The sequence below is a fragment of the Acanthochromis polyacanthus genome, chromosome 20 (assembly GCF_021347895.1).
Source record: "Acanthochromis polyacanthus isolate Apoly-LR-REF ecotype Palm Island chromosome 20, KAUST_Apoly_ChrSc, whole genome shotgun sequence".
Taxonomy (NCBI): Eukaryota; Metazoa; Chordata; class Actinopteri; family Pomacentridae; genus Acanthochromis; species Acanthochromis polyacanthus.
The window spans coordinates 18,594,574-18,613,460 of NC_067132.1; the positions used below are offsets into that span (position 1 = coordinate 18,594,574).

Genomic DNA, 18,887 nt, shown 5'->3' on the forward strand with positions numbered 1-18,887 from the left:
AACATTATGATATTTTTATTTTTTTAAATAAACCTTAAAGCTCAAGTAAGTACACTGGCACGTACATAGGTTTATGGTACATTCACAGTTACACACCTTACAAAATTTTCAGAGGCTAAATGTCGTCTGTAAATTCTGTATTTCAAAGAGAAATGAACAGAAGTGAGTGTTGTGTTGGATTGTTGTCAAATCTAACAATATGTTTACTGGAAGACTCTTTAGCAATAAGCTGTGCAGCAGAAATCATGAAGTGTTCCCGCACAGCAAACACATTTGTTTTACGAAGAACCACCACCTGCACCTTAGGGAATGGGAGGTTCGCAGCTGATGGGATCTATGTGATGCGGTGTGTCAGCCATGGAGCATCCGTCCTGCTTTTCGGCATCTCTCTGCAGTGTTTAACAGCATCTGCTGTGCCGGGCCGCAGCCAGGGCTCCGTGGCAACTGTCTCCACGGAGACACGCCTCCCCAAGGCAGAGCGCAGGGACAAGACATCCACTTCATCTGGAGACAGCCTCTCTGGAGGGTACAGGTGCCCATCCATCACACATTCACACATTTCTTCAGGTGTTTTTTTTTTTTTTTATAGGCGTGATTCAAATTTGTGATTGTTTTAAAACAATGCTGAATATCTGTCTCATTTATTGTAAAGGTGGCAAAATTAATAGGAGATGCCCCCACTTGCCACACTGGTTATAGTTGTTTCTTAATTATTTTTACATTTTTGACGGTGAATTCTTTCCTCTCACCTGTTCTGCCGCTGGTGTCTCCTCTGATGGTGTGGTGGTGGTTGTGGTCCCTGACTTCAGATCTGAGGTTCAGAGTCATGTCAGACTGCAGAGACCGGTCCTCTGACTGATTGTCATGCTCCCTCTGATCAATAGAATCGCCTACCTGCTGTGGAAAAAAAGGCGCTGTCATACTGTACTTACATCATTTTGAACAGAAGAATCGATTCATCGATCAGCACCGTACATCACGGTTATGTCTCCCTCGTGGGGCCGTCCTCTCCCGGTGCTCTGCTGAGGACTGAGAGGATCTCTGATGGTCACATGCATCACCACTGTAAACATCTGGAAAAAGCCCACAAATGCATTTATCATTCCACAATATAAATCTCTTTACAGCCAGGCAGAGGTTAGGGACCAAATATTTAATTCAGCTAATGCATAGGTAAAATGAAAATGTTTTAAAAAAAAAAGTCCATTCAGTGAAACCTTTTAGGGAAATGAGGCAGAACGATGTATGAGGGAGAGTATTTAAAAGCCTCCTCCTCTGCATCAGGCTTGTTAACAGTTTTTGTCCTAACGCCTGGCACTCTGCTATCATCACCCTGCAGCTGGCATGGCCACCTAGCACACGGCGCTAGCAGCAGCTGCAACTCGGGGACATGAGCTGGCATGTGCCACCGTTAGCCTGGCACAGAGACAGAGAGCTAAATTGGCCTGGCACACAGACTGCTGCAGTACGGCACTGTGAGGGTGTATGTAGCAGGCCTCCCCGTCCGTGTCACCTTTATGGAAAACGTCTGGTGCCTTGGAAAGAGAAAACTCCCAAAGTGCATTGTGTCCAAACTGGTGTAAACACAGAAAGCAAACGACAAGAGGAGCAACACAAACAGGCTCTAATCATCCAGGCTTACCCATAAAAGCAGACTGAGATGGCAATACGGAGTCTCTTTGGATGAAGGATCCAGGTTTCCTCCTCTGAGAGTAGATACAAATAAAACATCAGCAATTAACAAGAATAAGCCATGCTAGGCTAACTCATGTAATTATCAGAATGAAGGTGTACAATGTGAATGTGTTGGCCACTTACAGGATCATAAAGGTCTTGCTGTTTGCCCATAAAGTCTAAAACGGAGACAGAAGAAGGAGGTAAAAAGAACAACAGTTTCAGAAAAAAAAAAACACTTGTGTGTCTGCTCACATACCGTGCTCTTTCTGCCTGTTCATGAGCCTGATTTTGCGCTCTTGTTCACGTAGAAGAGCCTGCTGTTGGATGTCCAGACTTTGTGCGTCAGTGGGGGGGTCAGGGTACGTGGCTCGGACTCCTTCACGAGATGATGTGTCTGACAAATAAAAGCAAGAAACGCCCAGTGTCCCAAAACAGTGAGACGCAAACACAAGCCATCGCTCTGATGAATCATTAAATGAGTCTAATGAAATCTTAACCTTGGGCCACTGTATATACTGTATAATACATGGATAAAAAGCATAGAAAGCCCAGTGTTTATTCCTGTCATTAAAATCTGAACAATTCCCCTTTTAAACATGCTCTTTTACTCCTATCCAAAGCTGTACATAGTAGTTAAACACACACTGTCCTTTCTTTGACCTGTTCCCTTTGTTTAAATGCATGTGTGTGTAAGAGCAAAGAAAAAAAAAACAGTCAAATCCTTGTGTGTGTGTTTACATACTGGTGTAGATGATTTTTCAGATGAAGTAATAACAGCTGCATTAGCACAAAAATAAATAGTAAAAACAGACTGACCAGACAAAGATAAGCATTAAAGTAGAGCAATTTGCATGGTTGATGTATAACTCCTAATTGCTCCCTCCTCACTTTTTCAGCAGCCTCCCTCCCTAAATGAGCAGTTTGGCAGTGATTCAGCATCTTCACAGCCTGGCTTCATCCTTCCAACTATGTCCCATCGGGGTTTGACTATAGAGAACGGATCTGGTGCGGCTTTCACATGCAGGTTTTGCATAAATCCATTATTTATATGTGGAATTTTGGTGAGCGATTTCGCCGCAAACTAACATTTCTTCCTATTTCGTTGGTTTTGCATTCTGCAGCTCCGAACATCTTTCAGACCCCTGCATTTACTCAGTCTGGGAAGCCATCCAAAGCCATTTCCTCGGTTGCTTCCATTGCGTTCGCTGTTTACGCTGCCAAACTGCCTGTCGCTGATGGATGCCTCCCATGACCTCATGAGATTAAAGTTTCAGTGTGGCGAGTGGGAGACAGAGGACTGATAAGGTTCTGGAAAGTCTACGCCGTCAAGCAGCCGGTTTGAGAGCTCTCGTCCTCGCCTCTAGAACACGGCCAAGGCAGTCACACGAGGGATTCTCAGCGACTCTCTCAAAATGTGTTTGACCTGCAGCACAGCAGCTAAAGATGATGATCAGTTCACCGATATTTAAAACACGCTGAAGGCATAGATGCTGCACAGAAAATGGAGTAAGGACAGTAAAGGTGATCTCACTTTAACCCTTGTCTTGTCCTGCGGGTCAAAATTGACCCATTTTCAAGTTTGAAACTGGAGAAAAAAATAGGTATTTTCACAGTGAAACTTCTGATGTTCACATTTTTAACATTTTTTGGAAATCTTTGAACATTTTTGGGTGGAAAAAAGAAATATTAAAAATGTTCGCTGGATTTTGGTTGATTTTTTTTTGTGAATATTCTTAAAAAAATATCTGAAGTTTTAATGATATATATGCAACCACTTTAGATATTTTTAGGATTTTTTTTAAAGATTTTTACTCATTTTTTGAAAATATTTACAAGAATTTTCTTGCCAAATTTGGGGGATTTTTGTTTTTAAATAAATATTTTAAGGGAAACTTTTAAGCAATTATTAGAACCTTCTTCCTGAAGGTTTTGCAAATTTTCAATAATTTGCGGAATTTTTTTCCTGATTTTTTGGGATTTTTTTTCAGACGAGTAAACAATATTTTTTGGTGCCATAAATGAGGACAACAGGAGGGTTAAAAAGTCAGCGTCAGTGTCTTCCATTACCTCTGTGTTTAAGCTGGGTGAACTCCCTGATGTTTTGCATATTCCCACGTTCAGCAGCCGCGTCTCTGGGTCGTCTTCTCTGCCTGAGCAAAGGAAGAAATCCCCACTTTAAACACAACAACCGCCTCTAACAACACACAGATGTCTCACCGAAAATGTGCCAGTAGTTGACTGAGCCAAAAGCTTTCCAGCGGTGCACAGTGACTATACCGCTCAGTTCAACTTGTTACGCCGTCTGCTCCAAAGGGAGTGAATTTAGTATTGCTTTAAAAGAAGAAGGACACAACACCTGGTCTGTGTTTGTTCATACTTATCGGTGCTTTTATGATGCCTGAAGCTCTGGGCTTTCTGTGTAAGCAGCTTGTAACCAAAGAAAAGCTGTGAAACTGGCACCCGTCCAACGGCATTTCTCAGATGATTTGCAGTAAGCTCATTTGAATACAAGCAGAGACTTACAAGTAGCTTGTGATACACTCTTGTAATTGCGGGGGGTGGTTAGTCTGCTCTTAAGCTGCGCATGCTTTGCAGGACGGGCAGATAAATAAGGAGTGCCCTCCAGCAAAGCACTGAATCCCTATTTGACCCTGAACGGCAGATGAGGAAAGTGAAGAGCAGTGAAGAGAAAATTTCCCTGTGGCGATCTCACTGGTACATTACTGCCAAAATGAGAATGGAGATTAGAAGGTAACCGGTTTGACCCTGGTCCCTTTCATTAGAGTCAAAATTGCGATTTAACAAGACGGAATTATTGTGTCTTCGCTTTAACTCATCTTGGGGTGAATTACGTGAAATTGAACACCTAATAGCTTTTCTAAATGACTACAGCTCAGCCGGGAAAAATCTTTGAAATCCTATTTATTCTGTGCACCTACACTGTAATACCTGACCTTTATACCTGTTGGGGGGCGTGTAGGGACTCTCTGATGGAGATGTTTGGTCCATCTGAGCCTGCAGTTGTCTCTGCTCATTCCTCAGATGCCTCCGGAGGCGTGACAGCTGTCTGATCACTTCCTGTTGATCATCTGAAGCAAGAAGAGGGAGTGAAGAGAAACAGACGAACAGAAACATGTGTGTTTAAGTGGTGATTTAGTGCACATACAGCTGGGCTTTTACTCTTTTATATACAGAAATCAAGACACTCTTACCGTCTAGCTGGGGTGTTTTCGGAGAGACTGGACGGTGGTGTGGCGCTGACATAGGATGCTTCTGAGAAAGCTGTGAGCGTTTTACAGAAATAAAGTTAATCATCATAACAACCTTGCTATTAAAATATTTGCTGCAGTGACTTACATTCCTGGATGAGAGTTGGCTCACAGCAGAGGAAGGCCTAGATGCCACAGGACCTGTTTGCTTCTTCCGCAAGGTTGGGATGGGAGGAGATGGCTCCCTCTGCAAGATAATGAACAGAGTCTCATTCTTTGACAAAGATGCTCAGTAAACCATGAGTCACAGTGCGCATGTCTTTTCAGGCTGACTGTACCTCATAATTCAGCTGTGAAATTTCCTCTTCTCCTGTTGTGGCGCTCTGCTGCATCTTGCCAGTCTCTTTTTCCTGCCTCACCGTGTTTTCCTCCTCCTGGTAATGTCGTTTAGGTTGATGGATTCGACTTTGGTTTTCCAGCCTGTGCTGCAAAGACAAACCAGAACAGTTTCTCAGTGGACAGTCTGGTGTGACTCCTAAATGTAAGCAAGGAGGAACGATCAAGTGCCGATCATCAAAGTGATGGATTCCTCACCTCAGTCTTGTTCTGTTTCTTTTGCTCGTCCTCATATTCCTGCTGTATGTGAGCCCTCTGCCTCGCCAGCCTCTTCTCCTCCTCCTCCTCCCCGATCCTAATACGTTCTCTCTCCTCTGCCTGGTTTCTCTTTCTTTCCTCGATCTGTTTGAAATGCAAATTCACAGCTACAAATACTTCACAAAAGTGCTTAGAAACACTGAAGTGGTTGTAACTAATAACATTTTTTTTAAAAAAGGCACCATCGACACCATTCGGGCAGTCCCCTGCATAGACTGAGGGCTGTGAATCCAGTACCTGTCGCTTCAGGGCTTCTTGGTGTTTGTGCTGCATGTGAAGCTCCTGTGGAGGATCATCGGAACCTGCAAGGACGAACGGAGGTATAAAAAGACAAAAAGAAGAGAAACATGTACACATAATACATCTGAATGAAGGGCCGAGTTTGTCACAACTTTGGCACATTGTGAGAGCGATAACGGCACCTGATAGTCGATGGGAAAGGAGAACTCTGGCATCAACGGGATTCTTATTTGACTTCTCATTGGTCTTGTGCATTTGATGCAGGTCACCTGAGGGAAAGGAAGTATTCAGAAATATCTGAAATGTGATGTATTGACATTTATTGTGATACATCTCAGGTTCAGCAGATTACATTAATGCAAAAGTAGCAAAAGCAACTTACTAACGAGGTTGCCTTTTTGGTCTTTAATGGGAGCACCTCCACCACTTCTGCCCCAGGGATTGTAAGCCATCATCTCAGCCTCTTTCTTTGCATCGTATCGCATCTCCTCATCTTTCTCTCTTCTTTTACGCTCCTCATTTTCTCTGATCTGCACACAAGGAAGGCAGGATGTTTGAAAATTGATTCACTTTCTGAGACCACTTCTGCCATGATTTGTGAAAGGATGGGCTTTGCTTATTGCACCTGCTGTCTGAGTGCTTCTTGGTAGCTCAGTACGCTCTCTCTCCTCTGCTTGGACTTGTCTTCGTGAAGCTCGTCAAAAGCCAAGGGAGATGCCGTACACCGACGAGTTGCTCTAAAAGCGGAGAGAGTGGCAAATAACAGGGAGGGATGTGTGAAAGAGGCAGTGGCAGACAGACAGTTTGCTGTGACGGCCCTCTTCTGGAAGAGAAGAAAGATTGAATACAGAAGGTAGCACTCACTGCAAATTTATTCCCAAGGCAAAGAACAGGAGCGGCATGCATCCTGAAGCAACTTTAAACTGAGTGCACTTTATTTGTCATCTGAATAAATTTGTATTTCAAAAATAAAAGTGTTGGAACGGGCACTGACTTAATGGTGCCACTGGTTCTGAGAAGACGTGGATTTTGAAAAGGAAGCTTGAAATTCTCAGACTGTTGAATCTCTCTGGAAAGGCCATCTAATGCAAAAAATACAAAAAAAAGAAAAATTAATACACACTTTTTAACAATTTCCTCAGCCATCTGATGTCAGGTTTTCTGTCCAACTGTAAACATTAACTGAGTTCAGACTAGGTCAGAAATTTGGCTGTAGAATAAAAATGGAAAGGACATACATGATGTAACCAAACAGAGCAGCTGGACGAGGTGAGAATGATTCGGAACTGCCGTAATCTGTCTAATAAACTGTATTTTCCCCTATTAATTAAATAATTTCTGCTGTCAGGTGAGATTCATGAATAGATATGCCAAGTCCTCATGATAATTGATTTGGAGATTTTAAAAAAGCTTCTAAATAAAAGGCAGCAACCCTCTACAGATAGGACTGTGGATTTATTTAAGGCACTCTGAATATTTCCATCTAAGATTATACTGTTATATACTGCAAGCTAGTTAGTAACAATGAAAACACTTGACACAGCAATGACTGTAAACCATAGAGTACAAACCTAACCGCTGCCCATTTCCCACAGTTTAATGTAGCATTTAAAATGTTTTATGTTTCTCTACATTATTGCTGCTGTTTATATCTGTATGCCTTGCTTAGAGTTGAAAGTTTTTATGGTAGGCGATCCATCAGAGTGAACAGAGCGGGTGATTTCATTTTTGTTAATGTTGGTGCAATTTTTTGTTATGCAGACTTCACATCAGTGTGTGTTTAAAATTGGACTGCAACACAATGAATATGCTTTGACAGTCTGTAAGTTACTATAGTGGAGTAAAATCAGTAGTTGTCTGGTGAATGAAAGTTTATATACACTTGTGAAGATCATGTGTATCATGGTAGTCTTGACTTTCTAAGGGCTCCTATAGCTCTTAATTTTCTATGATGGGATCATTGAAATATCTACATTTTGTCACAAAAAACAAACCTTTTTTTTATAGATTTATTTAAGGTCGTCTGGAAATCTGCTGGATCAAATATATACATACAGCAGCCTGAATGATACATTTTGGGATGTACAAAAGTTTTCCTAGTGGCCTGATCTCTTTACTTCTTGTGAGTGATTATGATTAACAACAGCTGCTGACTCCTCTGAGCCAATTTAAACAGAGCCTATTTGATCCACTATCATGGAAAAAAAAAATCTGAGGAGCTCAGAAAAAATCCTAAAAAGCTGATCAATGACTTGAATAAGTTAGGAAAGTTACTTGGAGACATTTCAAAGCAGCTACAGACGCCGAAGCCATGTGAGTAAAGACTTGTTTGTAAGTATAAAGTGGTTGGTACAGTTGTGTCACTGCCACAATCAGGAAGAAAACACAAACTATCACCTGCTGCTGAGAGACAGTTGGCCAGGATGGTCAAGAGTCAACCAATAAGTCAACAAAATTAGATACGAATACAAACAGGAATTAGCCAGAAGCTCATGGATGGCTACAAAAAACGACCAAAGGATGTTTAACCAAATATTAGCATTGCTGTATGTATATCCCCCACCCAGCAGACTTTCTCATATTTTCAGATGACCTATAATAAATCAATGACAGAACCAAAATGCATAATTGCTTTTGGTGACAAAGATGTACGTGTTTTCATTACTTGATCATGAAAATTAAGAGTTATGGGAGTCACTGGAAACTCAAGACTGCCATGATATACATGATCTTTACAAGTATATGTAAACTACAGCATTCTTTAAAAAGTTTAGTAGTACTGAAAAGTAAACATGGAAAAAGGCAAAAACATTTCTTCAAAATTTACATTCCTAAATAGAGGTGTTTGCAATACTATACTCTGATTGTAAGGGAGATTAGGATCTAATGGATTCCTGGTTCCATAGTAGTAATAAGCTGCATCGTATGGAGTCTTGTAAGTATTAGGTACAATGGGAGGTACAGGAGGAGCAACTTCAGAAACCCTGAAAAACAAAATGGCCAAAACTACAGTGAATTTACAGACAACATAGTGATGTCATTCAGATATATGAACACAAAAACAACTGTAAACTACCTTTGGATGGCCACCTCTCCAAGCGTGTTCGAGAAGTGTCTGTGGTAGTCCTCACTAAAATAGTCCAAGGAGGGGAAACCTTGTGCTGCTCTCATTCCAGACCGAGGCACTGTCACCTCAGACTTTCCTCTGGGAACCATCTGTTCTGTCTTGTTAGAGGGTTTATCATCTTTAGGCCTCCGGTTTAGATCCTTCCCTTCAGACTCCATCTCTATTCCAGGCTTGTGAGGAACATCCCATCTCAAACTGTCATAGTGCAGATTTACACCCCCCAACTGCTTTATTCTGTCAGGCTACAAGAGGTGATGTAAAAAGATCCATCAGGCAACAAATATGTTAAGCTGTTGTGCAAATGCAGAAATCTAATATAATCACCATGTAGGATGCTGATAATGTTTATTGAGTTTATTTCTACAAGACTTTATCCAATAACTGTGAGAGCTACAACAGCAAATGCAGGTCTGACACGTGTGATCTTGTAACGTGTTTAGCAGAACTGTATGGATTTTTCGGCCATTATTTTACTGCTACCTCTTTCTCAGGGTCTGTGGCTCCAGTGGCAGCAACTCTTAGCTCAAGTGTCCTCTCCCTGAGAAAGAAAAAACAGCTGTTGTAAATCACTCTATTTTCTTTTTAGTGCTTGTTGACTGACAAGGGTAAAACAGTTGAAACAACTCCAATGAAAATGATCGTTGAGTGAACAAATACTTACATCATCTTGTTTCTCTGCTTTTCAGCAATCTGTCTCAGCAACTCCTGTCCATATTGTTCCTTCTTCATCTGAGCAGCAGTCTGATCTTCTGTTGCTCCTACATCAGAACACAGAGCCATAAACATACAAGTGGTGCCACCTACAATTCTGAATGAAACAACTTAGATCCGTAATTCCACAGGTCAATATATATACGTGCAATAAGAATGGCTTTTACCAATCATGAGTCCCGTAGCAAACCAAGGCTTCTCTTTGCCGATACCAGGTGTAGACTTTGCAGCCATCCTCATGTTGTCTAGCATTTGCAGCCTATTGGAGGTACACAAACAGAATGAAACGCTCCACAAGAACCGTCCAATTACTGACAGCATAAAAGCGTAGCAGCACTGCAATCAGTTCCCCTCTGAGCCACACCCAGCTACGATTTTACGTCACGCACTTCCTCACAATTTGCCTGCAGAGCTTTGCGATCTATAACTCAGAGGCAGAGAGTAAAGGCTGATGCTCCAATCAATCCAGCCCTTCTGATAGACCCGGAGTGAGTAATTGTTAGCCTGGAGCTGGGCCAAGGCTCACGCTCCATCACCACCCAGCGTTTCAGCAGCTTACTGACAGTAACTCATTCTAATGGCATAAACCGGAAACAATGAAATGCCACAGCAGCATGTGGGAGAAATGCCGAAGAGCAATAACTGATTATGGAAGCAATTATCAGTACCTGTATTGTGTTACAGTCACCCATTGTTGGCTCATTCAACTGTAGTGCTTTATTGATTCTGAAAATTTATGAGATTTTCCAGCAGGATGTAAATGGATGTCTCACTCCTCCAAGATCAGTCAACCAGGGCATCCTTTCCCTAAAGCATCTGAAGGCTAAGATTATCTGAGGCCCATTGTTAAACATAAATTCTAAGACCATTTAGCCGTCAGATGCTTTTGGGAAATGGGGCCCAGAATTGCGCACAGAAATAATTCTCACTCACTCTGACTTCCAAATCCCATCATTGCTGTTCTGATCACGAACAACAGGGGCCTCCACATCCTTTATGTCCTGAGAATCTCTGTTACAGAAACAGATAAGACAGGTAACTACAGCAGCAAAACTCTGACACAAAACCTGAACTTCACACTAAGATAGTAGATAAAAATAGCAGTTGTTTAAAATCACTACACCTGTTCACTCTGCGCTCTTGCTTTCTTCTCTCCTCTTTGTACTCAGGCCCTCGAGTGCGTCTGTCTTGCCTCCTCCTGTATCTAAAGTCAGAATCCCACTCTTCATCTGTACTAAGCTCCTCCTCGGAGCTACAGGGCTCTTTTCGCCTGTAGAGTTGCCAGCGCCTTCGCCGCCGATAACCTGGACCCCAACTCCCTGTGCTTTTTCCATTATCCACTGCCTCAGTCAGAGTGGCTGCATCTCTCTGGGATGCAGGGCGCTCCTTTGGAGGGGGGGGATTGTTGAGTTGGTATTGAGGAAAGACAGGGGAGACACTTGAGGAGAAACATTCACAGCATCTGAGGCTTGAAGCCGCCCAGGCTGAAAGTGAAAATGTGGTGCAAAAATTCAATGTGAAAAGATTTTACTTTACAACTTGGTGGCATAAATGTTGTTCAGCATTTACATTTCAATCATATAATTAGCTGTATCTACTTAACAAAGGGGTAAACATCTATCCATCCATCCATTCTCTTTACACCGCTTTATCCTCACTAGGGTCGCGGGGGGTGCTGGAGCCTATCCCAGCTGATACGGGAGAAGGCAGGGGACACCCTGGACAAGGGAGTAAACATTTCTAATAATAAACAATTTGAATAATCTTTTAAGCTTTGCTGCCAAACTATCACACAAACTGCACGCATCATTGCACCAATGCACTGTAGTATTGTGTACTTCCTACCAATCCTAGTACTAATCCGTAATCTACATACTTTTGCAGTGACAGGAGCTGCTGTCCTCTTAAACTTTCTGATTTGAGCTTGTTCTTGGAGGAAGAGGCAGTATTCTTTATTTCTCTCTTCCCTTAGTTTTTGCTGGGAGAGAAAACAAATTCAGTCATCTAAAGCAAGCAGCCAAAACACCAGTTACATGCATCCTTTGCTGTTTATAAAGCTGAGTTCAAATAAAATGTTTAGAAATACTGAAGTAGTTCAATTAGTTTCCTGTTGACTTCTAATTAATGAATAAAAAGTGTCTTTAAAAAAGCTTCAACACTCACAGGAACTATAATTAGGGTTAGGGACATAATTAAAGAAAATAGACAGACTATTTTATCCAAAGCAGCTTTCTCTGACACAAACACACAACAGCACTTCTTGCTAAAGAAGGCAGACCATAACCATAAACCCCACAATTAATGCCCAACAGACACTATAGCTGGAGCTAAGGCCACCCACTGATGTTTATCCCAAAACCCTAACTTTCTTTATCTCCAAAAGAGAAAAAAATATTCACCATGTGTTATTATGTATTATGTATTATTACTGTATGTACATGTGAAAGGATTTATGCAGGATTTAAGCTCACTTTAAGCTTTAAGAGGCATATGCAGGGCTTACCTCAATGCATGTTATTTTTCCATAATAGTTTACATGGATACAAGGCTGGTTGGGTATAAACATTACAGAGCAGCACAGTTCCCATGCATATCAGTCCTGCATGATTGCATTTTTTTTGACTTGCCATTATCCACAGTATTTTAAAAATGCTTGGACTAAGCTGCTGTACCACTAAGACAGCCTTGAAATCATTCTTTGCACTTGCAAGCAAAAGCTGTTGCCATGAAACACAGAGCACTCTACAGCCAACAATTCAATATAATCCACTCAAGCTGAAGCACTCAAGTAACACTTTGATGACCACCTGCTTAATACTCAGGTACATGCACATATACCTTTACAGATGTCCTGTCATCAATAGGTAGGGAGAGACCCTGGGGTGGCAGACAGGGTTCACTGGTTTTCCGATCCTTTGTCTGAAGGAAGAATATCCCAGTGATTAAAAAAAGGATATGCAACAGAAGAACAACAAGTGAAACAAAAACATATTTCAATAATTGTTTTTTTTTTAGTACAGCATCAGACCTTGGAAAGAAAAAGTTCGTAGTCCAGCTGTAGCTCCTGCTGAAGCTTCTGCTTCTTCCTTTCATAGTCGATTCCCAACAAGTTTAAGCCCAAATCTGTATAATTTAGTATACATGTAAGACACAGACTGTGAAACACTACACTCAAATAATTCAACCTGTTTACTATCAGATATTTGCACATTACCTCTTTCTGGGTACAAGTTTTTTCCTTGCACTGCAGATGCCGGAGACATGTTTTCAGTGTTATTTACATCACAAGTCCTTGGCTGTGGAGAACATACATAGAAGATGTTTGCTAAAACATTGATTTAATAGCAACTAGGTGATTTAAATTCATGATTTTTCATTTCACGTACCTTAATTTGCATGTACAAATAGTGTATGGCACTTCAGTGTTGACATATCTTTGAGAGATTCTTCTTCATGTGCCTTGGTAAACATCCCCATCTTCGTTCATTACTACGTACATCCAACAAGGTAATCGCTGAACCAACAGGCAATAACTGAACGTGTTTGCCTCTTTTAGAACTCAGCAGTAACTCTGGCAGGAAATGCAGAATATGGCATTACGATATATACTATTCATATCTGAATTATTTCCCTCCGCAGTCCAAAATCTGACAATTACTCCCTCTCAGAGAGCGAGGCACAAAGCATCATTCCGTTGCCACTGACAACCATGACACAACCATGCTCCTAGGAGAGGCTAAGTAACGAGCAAACACAACGGTCCAAAACAAAGGAAACATATCTAATTGGTCCGTAATAATCCGTGTATTACGCCAAACATTAAATTTGTAATTAGTCTACAATGTTGACTATTAAATGTGACATTTGTCTTTGAAAACATTTTATTTATTCATATAAAATTCTGTAGAAATCAGATCAACCATAGACTGCCGACTTTGTAATCAAGTACACACGAGCTTAAGCTAGCAGCCCCCTTGAACCTTAGCTACAGGCTTTCTTGTAGTGTTTAGCTTGATAAATAAATATTCGCGACAGTTTAGCTGATTCATAAAAATATCAGCCCTCATTGAAAGTGCAGCGTTGAAGACCGGAGAGGAAAAGCCTCCACAGGAGTATCTGCTTTTCTGAAAAGCGCCGCTAGATGTCAGTGAGTCCCCGACTGTTGACTCGCGTCTTTCAGGACTAAACCATAACATCTGTTAGAGGGGTGACTACACTTTGATAAACTTGATGAATACGCAAAGAAATTCTTCCCATGGTGTAATATTGGGATATGTGATTCTGAACTTAATGTTAAAAAAAGAAAATACACCATATAGACGTATCAAATGAAAACTTGTGGAATATTATGACAAACGTCCCCTGCGATTTCACTTTGGCGTATTGGTATCGTTGACTGTCATGGCTCCCTGAATAGAGTGGACGTTTGGCCCTGATACGAGATCAAAAATCTTTGGAAAATATATAGTTTCTTCGCTTATTTGTGCTGAAATTGGGAATTTTGACGGCTTCTGTTTGTAGAATTCACCATGGCGGGGAGTAGTACGGCTCAGAAAACATGGGAGCTGTCGAACAGCATGCAGGAAGTTCAGAGCATCGATGAAATTTACAAATATGACAAAAAGCAACAACAAGAAATCCTCGCTGCGAAGCCATGGACAAAGGAGTACGTTCAGAACTGCTGTGTGATTTTGAGTTGTCAGTTTGAGGGCCTAGACGATTGTTGAGCTACATTTGTTGTGTTGTATGTTGTGCCACGGCATGGAGCACTCCGGATAGCTTGGCTATAAACTAGCATGTCGGTCTGTTTGTCAACAGCAGTAGCACTAATAGTGTGTTGTGTACTTACCAGTAATCCTTCTTCTTTATATTATCCCTAAGATAAATACAAATATGCTTATTTATTTCTTCCACAGTCACCACTACTTCAAGTACTGCAAGATCTCAGCTTTGGCCCTGTTGAAGATGGTGATGCACGCCAGGTCTGGAGGTAACCTGGAGGTGATGGGCCTCATGCTGGGGAAGGTGGACGGTGAAACCATGATCATTATGGACAGCTTTGCGTTGCCTGTGGAGGGCACAGAAACCAGAGTGAACGCCCAGGCTGCAGCTTATGAATACATGGCTGCCTATATTGAAAATGCAAAACAGGTGAGACACTGACTTCAACTCACATAAAGTCCATCTTATTTAAGTTATGATTAAGAAAGGAGGACCAAAGTCTACACTAACACAATACAGTTAAAAGTGCAACGCTAACTGTGCATCAAACTTAATGCACCCATATATGTGTTTATTTCTTGACTTGAGTAAGAATCACATGTACATCAATAGGATTTTTAAAGGACACTGCTGAACTATGGTCATTTAAATTTGAGAATGTGAGAGTGATAATGTATACTGTCAGATAATATCGATTTTCCTACCTTCAGAGATTTTACGATGCTGTTTAAACCCTCACTGCTGTTCTCCCTAGTTGTAATCAAACGCTCTGTTCTAGACAATTTTGCAAACCAAGCAGCAGGGCAACAATATGGAAATACTGAATATTTTTGAATGATCAATCTGATGAAATACTGTGCTGTCTGAGGTGTTTTATTTAATGGATTAGTCAGAGGCATATATGTTGCCTGGCTATTTTATCCTTTAACTTTTTATCCGTTTCATTCAGTGATTGAGGTTTCTTCAATCATATGCTTGTGTGTCTTTAAAATTCCAGTGATAGTACAAACGTAGGTAGATTTTTTTTCTCTAAACATAACCACCATACTTTAATTCTATACTGCTGTCAGTTAATTATTTGCGGGGGGGTTTTAGCACAAAAGAAAGCTTTCATATGCATTTATAGACAAAGTAGAAAACTGCCAATTCACCACTGTCATATACTGACAGCAATATTAATATTGGATTAACATTTTTAAATTGAGACATTTTTAAAATCTGTCATACTTCTATTCTGAACAGGAAAATTGTAAAATTAGCACAATTGTATTGGCTTTACAACTTGAATAGCAGTTGACATATAATCTGTGATCCCTCAGGTTGGCCGGCTGGAGAACGCTATTGGCTGGTACCACAGTCACCCAGGCTACGGATGCTGGCTCTCGGGTATCGATGTCAGCACTCAGATGCTCAACCAGCAGTTTCAGGAGCCTTTTGTGGCCGTTGTGGTAAGACAGGAAATACTAACCACTTTTATTTCAAATCACTTACTGTGATTTCTAATTTCCTCCTGTTGAAATTGTGTACAAGAAAGTAAAAGTTTTTTTTTCTTAGTATAATAATGCACATTAATGTGAGTGTAACAGATAGGGGGTGAGATTATTGATATATGAGGTGTAGGTTTCCATGTAGTACTGATGAATATTTTGCTATTGCAACCATATATGTTATTTACACTTCATTTGGTTTAGCGGTGCTTAAATGCCAGAGGCGTCAGATAATTAAGTGTGGATTTTCAGCATGCTGACAGCCACAGTAAAAGGGCTCCTGGTGGCCAGATTTGAGTAGTCCCTGGAGGTTTGTGTGACCCCTGACTTTGTTTTCCTGTTCTACTGTATCTTGCTTCCTACAGATCGATCCAACTCGGACTATTTCTGCAGGGAAAGTCAACCTTGGTGCCTTCAGAACCTACCCAAAGGTAAAGGAAAAACTCTATATAACAGCAGCTCTCCCATTTTAAATGCAAAAGTCATCAATTACATGTTTTCTTATTTATGCATCTTGCGCATTGGTGCTTTTTTTGTTTGTTTTTGCTAATGTTTAAATCTAGGTTCAATTGCATATTTGTAATAGAGTATACACTACAGATTGAGATCCTATAATCCTGTTTGTCTTCATTTCTTATTAGTTTAGTAATTATTTTTATATCTTATAGTAAAGCTGTTTGTTTGTTATTATTTCTCAGCATTTTCTTATTGGATTTTCAGGGTTACAAACCCCCTGATGAGGGACCATCAGAATATCAGACAATCCCTCTGAACAAGATTGAAGACTTTGGTGTACACTGTAAACAGTGAGTTTTTTTTTCATATTACAACACTGACAAGTTGTAAGTGAATATTTGCATAACATATGTATCTCATAAATTGAGTTTTTAAATATTAATCTGTATTGTAGTACTTGAAAATGCTTTCTCATATGTTTTTGCTCTTGTTTTTCCTGCAATTTCTCCCATTTAGGTATTACGCTTTGGAGGTTACTTATTTTAAGTCTTCCCTTGATAGAAAGCTCCTGGAACTCCTTTGGAATAAATATTGGGTTAATACTCTAAGTTCCTCAAGTCTCCTCACGGTATGTTGGCAACTTCAAAAATCATAATGTTCACTAATTGTTTGACACTTTGATTTATGGTTAATTATTACACTATAACTCACTGGGACATATGGTCACCAGCTTGTGATGTTTTGATTTATTGCAGCGTATTAGCTATACGTCTTTGTTTATTGATTTTAGTAATAGGCTGTATGTGAACTTTTTGGACAAAGCAGATAAGTATTAAAGTTGTACCTGACTCCAGTGATATCGATGCTCCTTCTTCTGCAGCTCATTCTATAGATTGAAAGCCCCTCATGTGAATTCCCATTGTGGCTGCAGTCACTCTATCCTGAGCTTGACTAAACAGTCCAAATAGGCATCAGGCTTATCCAAACAGTTAGCTCTTTGGCATTCTGGATGAAGATGAATTGACTACATGTCAAGAACGAGCTGCTCTGTGGGTGACAGGCTTTGTCAGTTGCTACACTGTCACCCTAGTCAGGGGGCCCCTGTGTCATTGTGTTTTAATTACCTTTTCCACCATAAACACGGCCTCACCTTAAGCAAACTTCTCACTGGCTTCTTTTCATTCACCACGACACACAAAGTGTTCCCTCGGCATGTCAGGCAGATTTGCTGCCATTCTGCTAAAAAAATTCCTTTTCGCGGAAAATCTGTTATCTAGCTTTTGTTGGCAAATTGTGCATGAATTGGTTTCTCTCTCTCTCTCTCTGTGCGTTTGTGTTGGTTGGTCAGAACTCGGACTACACCACGGGCCAAGTGTTTGACCTGTCGGAGAAGCTGGAGCAGTCGGAGGCTCAGCTGGGCAGAGGCAGCTTCATGCTCGGGTTGGACACGCATGACAGGAAGTCTGAGGACAAACTGGCCAAAGCTACACGAGACAGGTAGATATGTTTTAGAAAATAAGAGGCGGCATACATATCATTAAATGTGAACTTTGTTTATTAGGGGGTATTATAATTTAAGTGTTTTATATGGTTGTAGCCTGTTCTGACAACATTTATATATTCTACATCCAGTTAGATTCTCCAAAGAAAGTGTTTGACGGTATTACTTTAAAATATTTTAATCATATTTTTGCTAGAGTGTGATATTCATTATTTGCCCACTCAGCTGATTTCTTGACAACACATTCTTGTTCATATGTTACATTAATTACAACCCTATTTCCAAGTAAAATGTGTTGTTTTTGTCATATTTCCAGTGCTATTTCATTACATTCCTGTATTCCCTAATATCAATTTTATCAATATTTGGTTTTTATTTATTTATTTGGTAGTAAGGACAGTTGATAATAGAGATTTAATTTCTTGAATGTTCCAAATGATGTAAAGATTTTTGTAAATGTCAAACTTCCCTCTAGCTGAGGCCAATGGTTGTTGTAATTATCTGTCAGTTAATTAGGTAATAATGGAACTTGGTCCTATCTTCAAATGTCTTGATTCAGTAATTAATACAAACACATCAGCAATTTGGACTTTTTGAGAATTACAAAAAAATAAAGTATTTTGTTTTGATCAAGTTATGAATTATTCTCAAGATATAATGTACCATTAACATCACTATTTAGTGCTTGCGAAGGTGTACTAATACCAGTGTAGATGTTGCATCTCTGTATGCTGCATTAAATTCTAATCTTCATTTTTCACTGTGGTTTATTTTAGCTGCAAGACAACCATAGAGGCAATTCATGGGTTGATGTCTCAAGTCATTAAGGACAAACTCTTCAATCAAATCAACACATCTGCCAATTAAACCTGAACCGCAAGGGGATTTGGATTTCACCTGGAAGTGTTTCCTTGTGCATGCCTAGGACTGACTGGTTCATGATGTTATGGTGTTTAACTGCTAAGAGTAGCATTATCTGTGATTTCTCTGGGGAGTGCTTTTCTATTCATTTTGTTCTTTTCTCCTAGATGTAGGTAAGAAATGCATTCAGGACACATGCAGAAAATAAAATATAAGAAGTACAAGTACTGGAAGGTTTTTTT

At 40.4% G+C, this 18,887-nt stretch overlaps 2 protein-coding genes across 4 annotated transcripts; one reads left to right on the forward strand and one right to left on the reverse strand.

Annotated features, from left to right (window-relative positions):
* LOC110959586 (centrosome and spindle pole associated protein 1) lies at positions 1 to 14,589 on the reverse strand. Of its 3 annotated transcripts, XM_051940063.1 has the most exons (29): positions 14,468 to 14,589; positions 13,005 to 13,189; positions 12,833 to 12,914; positions 12,647 to 12,741; positions 12,457 to 12,537; positions 10,742 to 11,004; positions 10,552 to 10,629; positions 9,786 to 9,877; positions 9,569 to 9,665; positions 9,388 to 9,445; positions 8,857 to 9,149; positions 8,640 to 8,764; positions 6,775 to 6,862; positions 6,406 to 6,517; positions 6,163 to 6,310; positions 5,963 to 6,049; positions 5,778 to 5,842; positions 5,481 to 5,624; positions 5,225 to 5,371; positions 5,035 to 5,133; positions 4,890 to 4,959; positions 4,640 to 4,766; positions 3,745 to 3,827; positions 1,934 to 2,071; positions 1,819 to 1,853; positions 1,643 to 1,706; positions 976 to 1,073; positions 750 to 897; positions 1 to 519 (listed from the first exon to the last, which is right to left on the reverse strand). In XM_051940063.1, exons 2-29 carry the CDS (start codon positions 13,014 to 13,016, stop codon positions 335 to 337), a joined length of 3,114 nt encoding a protein of 1,037 aa, XP_051796023.1. In that variant the 5' UTR covers positions 13,017 to 13,189; positions 14,468 to 14,589; the 3' UTR covers positions 1 to 334. The 3 variants fall into 3 exon arrangements, with proteins under 3 accessions (XP_051796023.1, XP_022062182.2, XP_022062180.2); XM_022206490.2 differs by lacking the exon at positions 14,468 to 14,589 and having other exon boundaries at positions 750 to 894; positions 13,005 to 13,873; XM_022206488.2 differs by lacking the exon at positions 14,468 to 14,589 and having other exon boundaries at positions 13,005 to 13,873.
* Positions 14,017 to 18,872, forward strand: cops5 (COP9 signalosome subunit 5). Its single transcript, XM_051940064.1, has 8 exons — positions 14,017 to 14,284; positions 14,535 to 14,769; positions 15,660 to 15,788; positions 16,193 to 16,258; positions 16,548 to 16,633; positions 16,800 to 16,911; positions 17,632 to 17,780; positions 18,561 to 18,872. The coding sequence occupies exons 1-8, from the start codon at positions 14,148 to 14,150 to the stop codon at positions 18,649 to 18,651; spliced, it is 1,005 nt and encodes a 334-aa protein (XP_051796024.1). The 5' UTR covers positions 14,017 to 14,147; the 3' UTR covers positions 18,652 to 18,872.
* Positions 18,873 to 18,887: the final 15 nt, after the last annotated feature.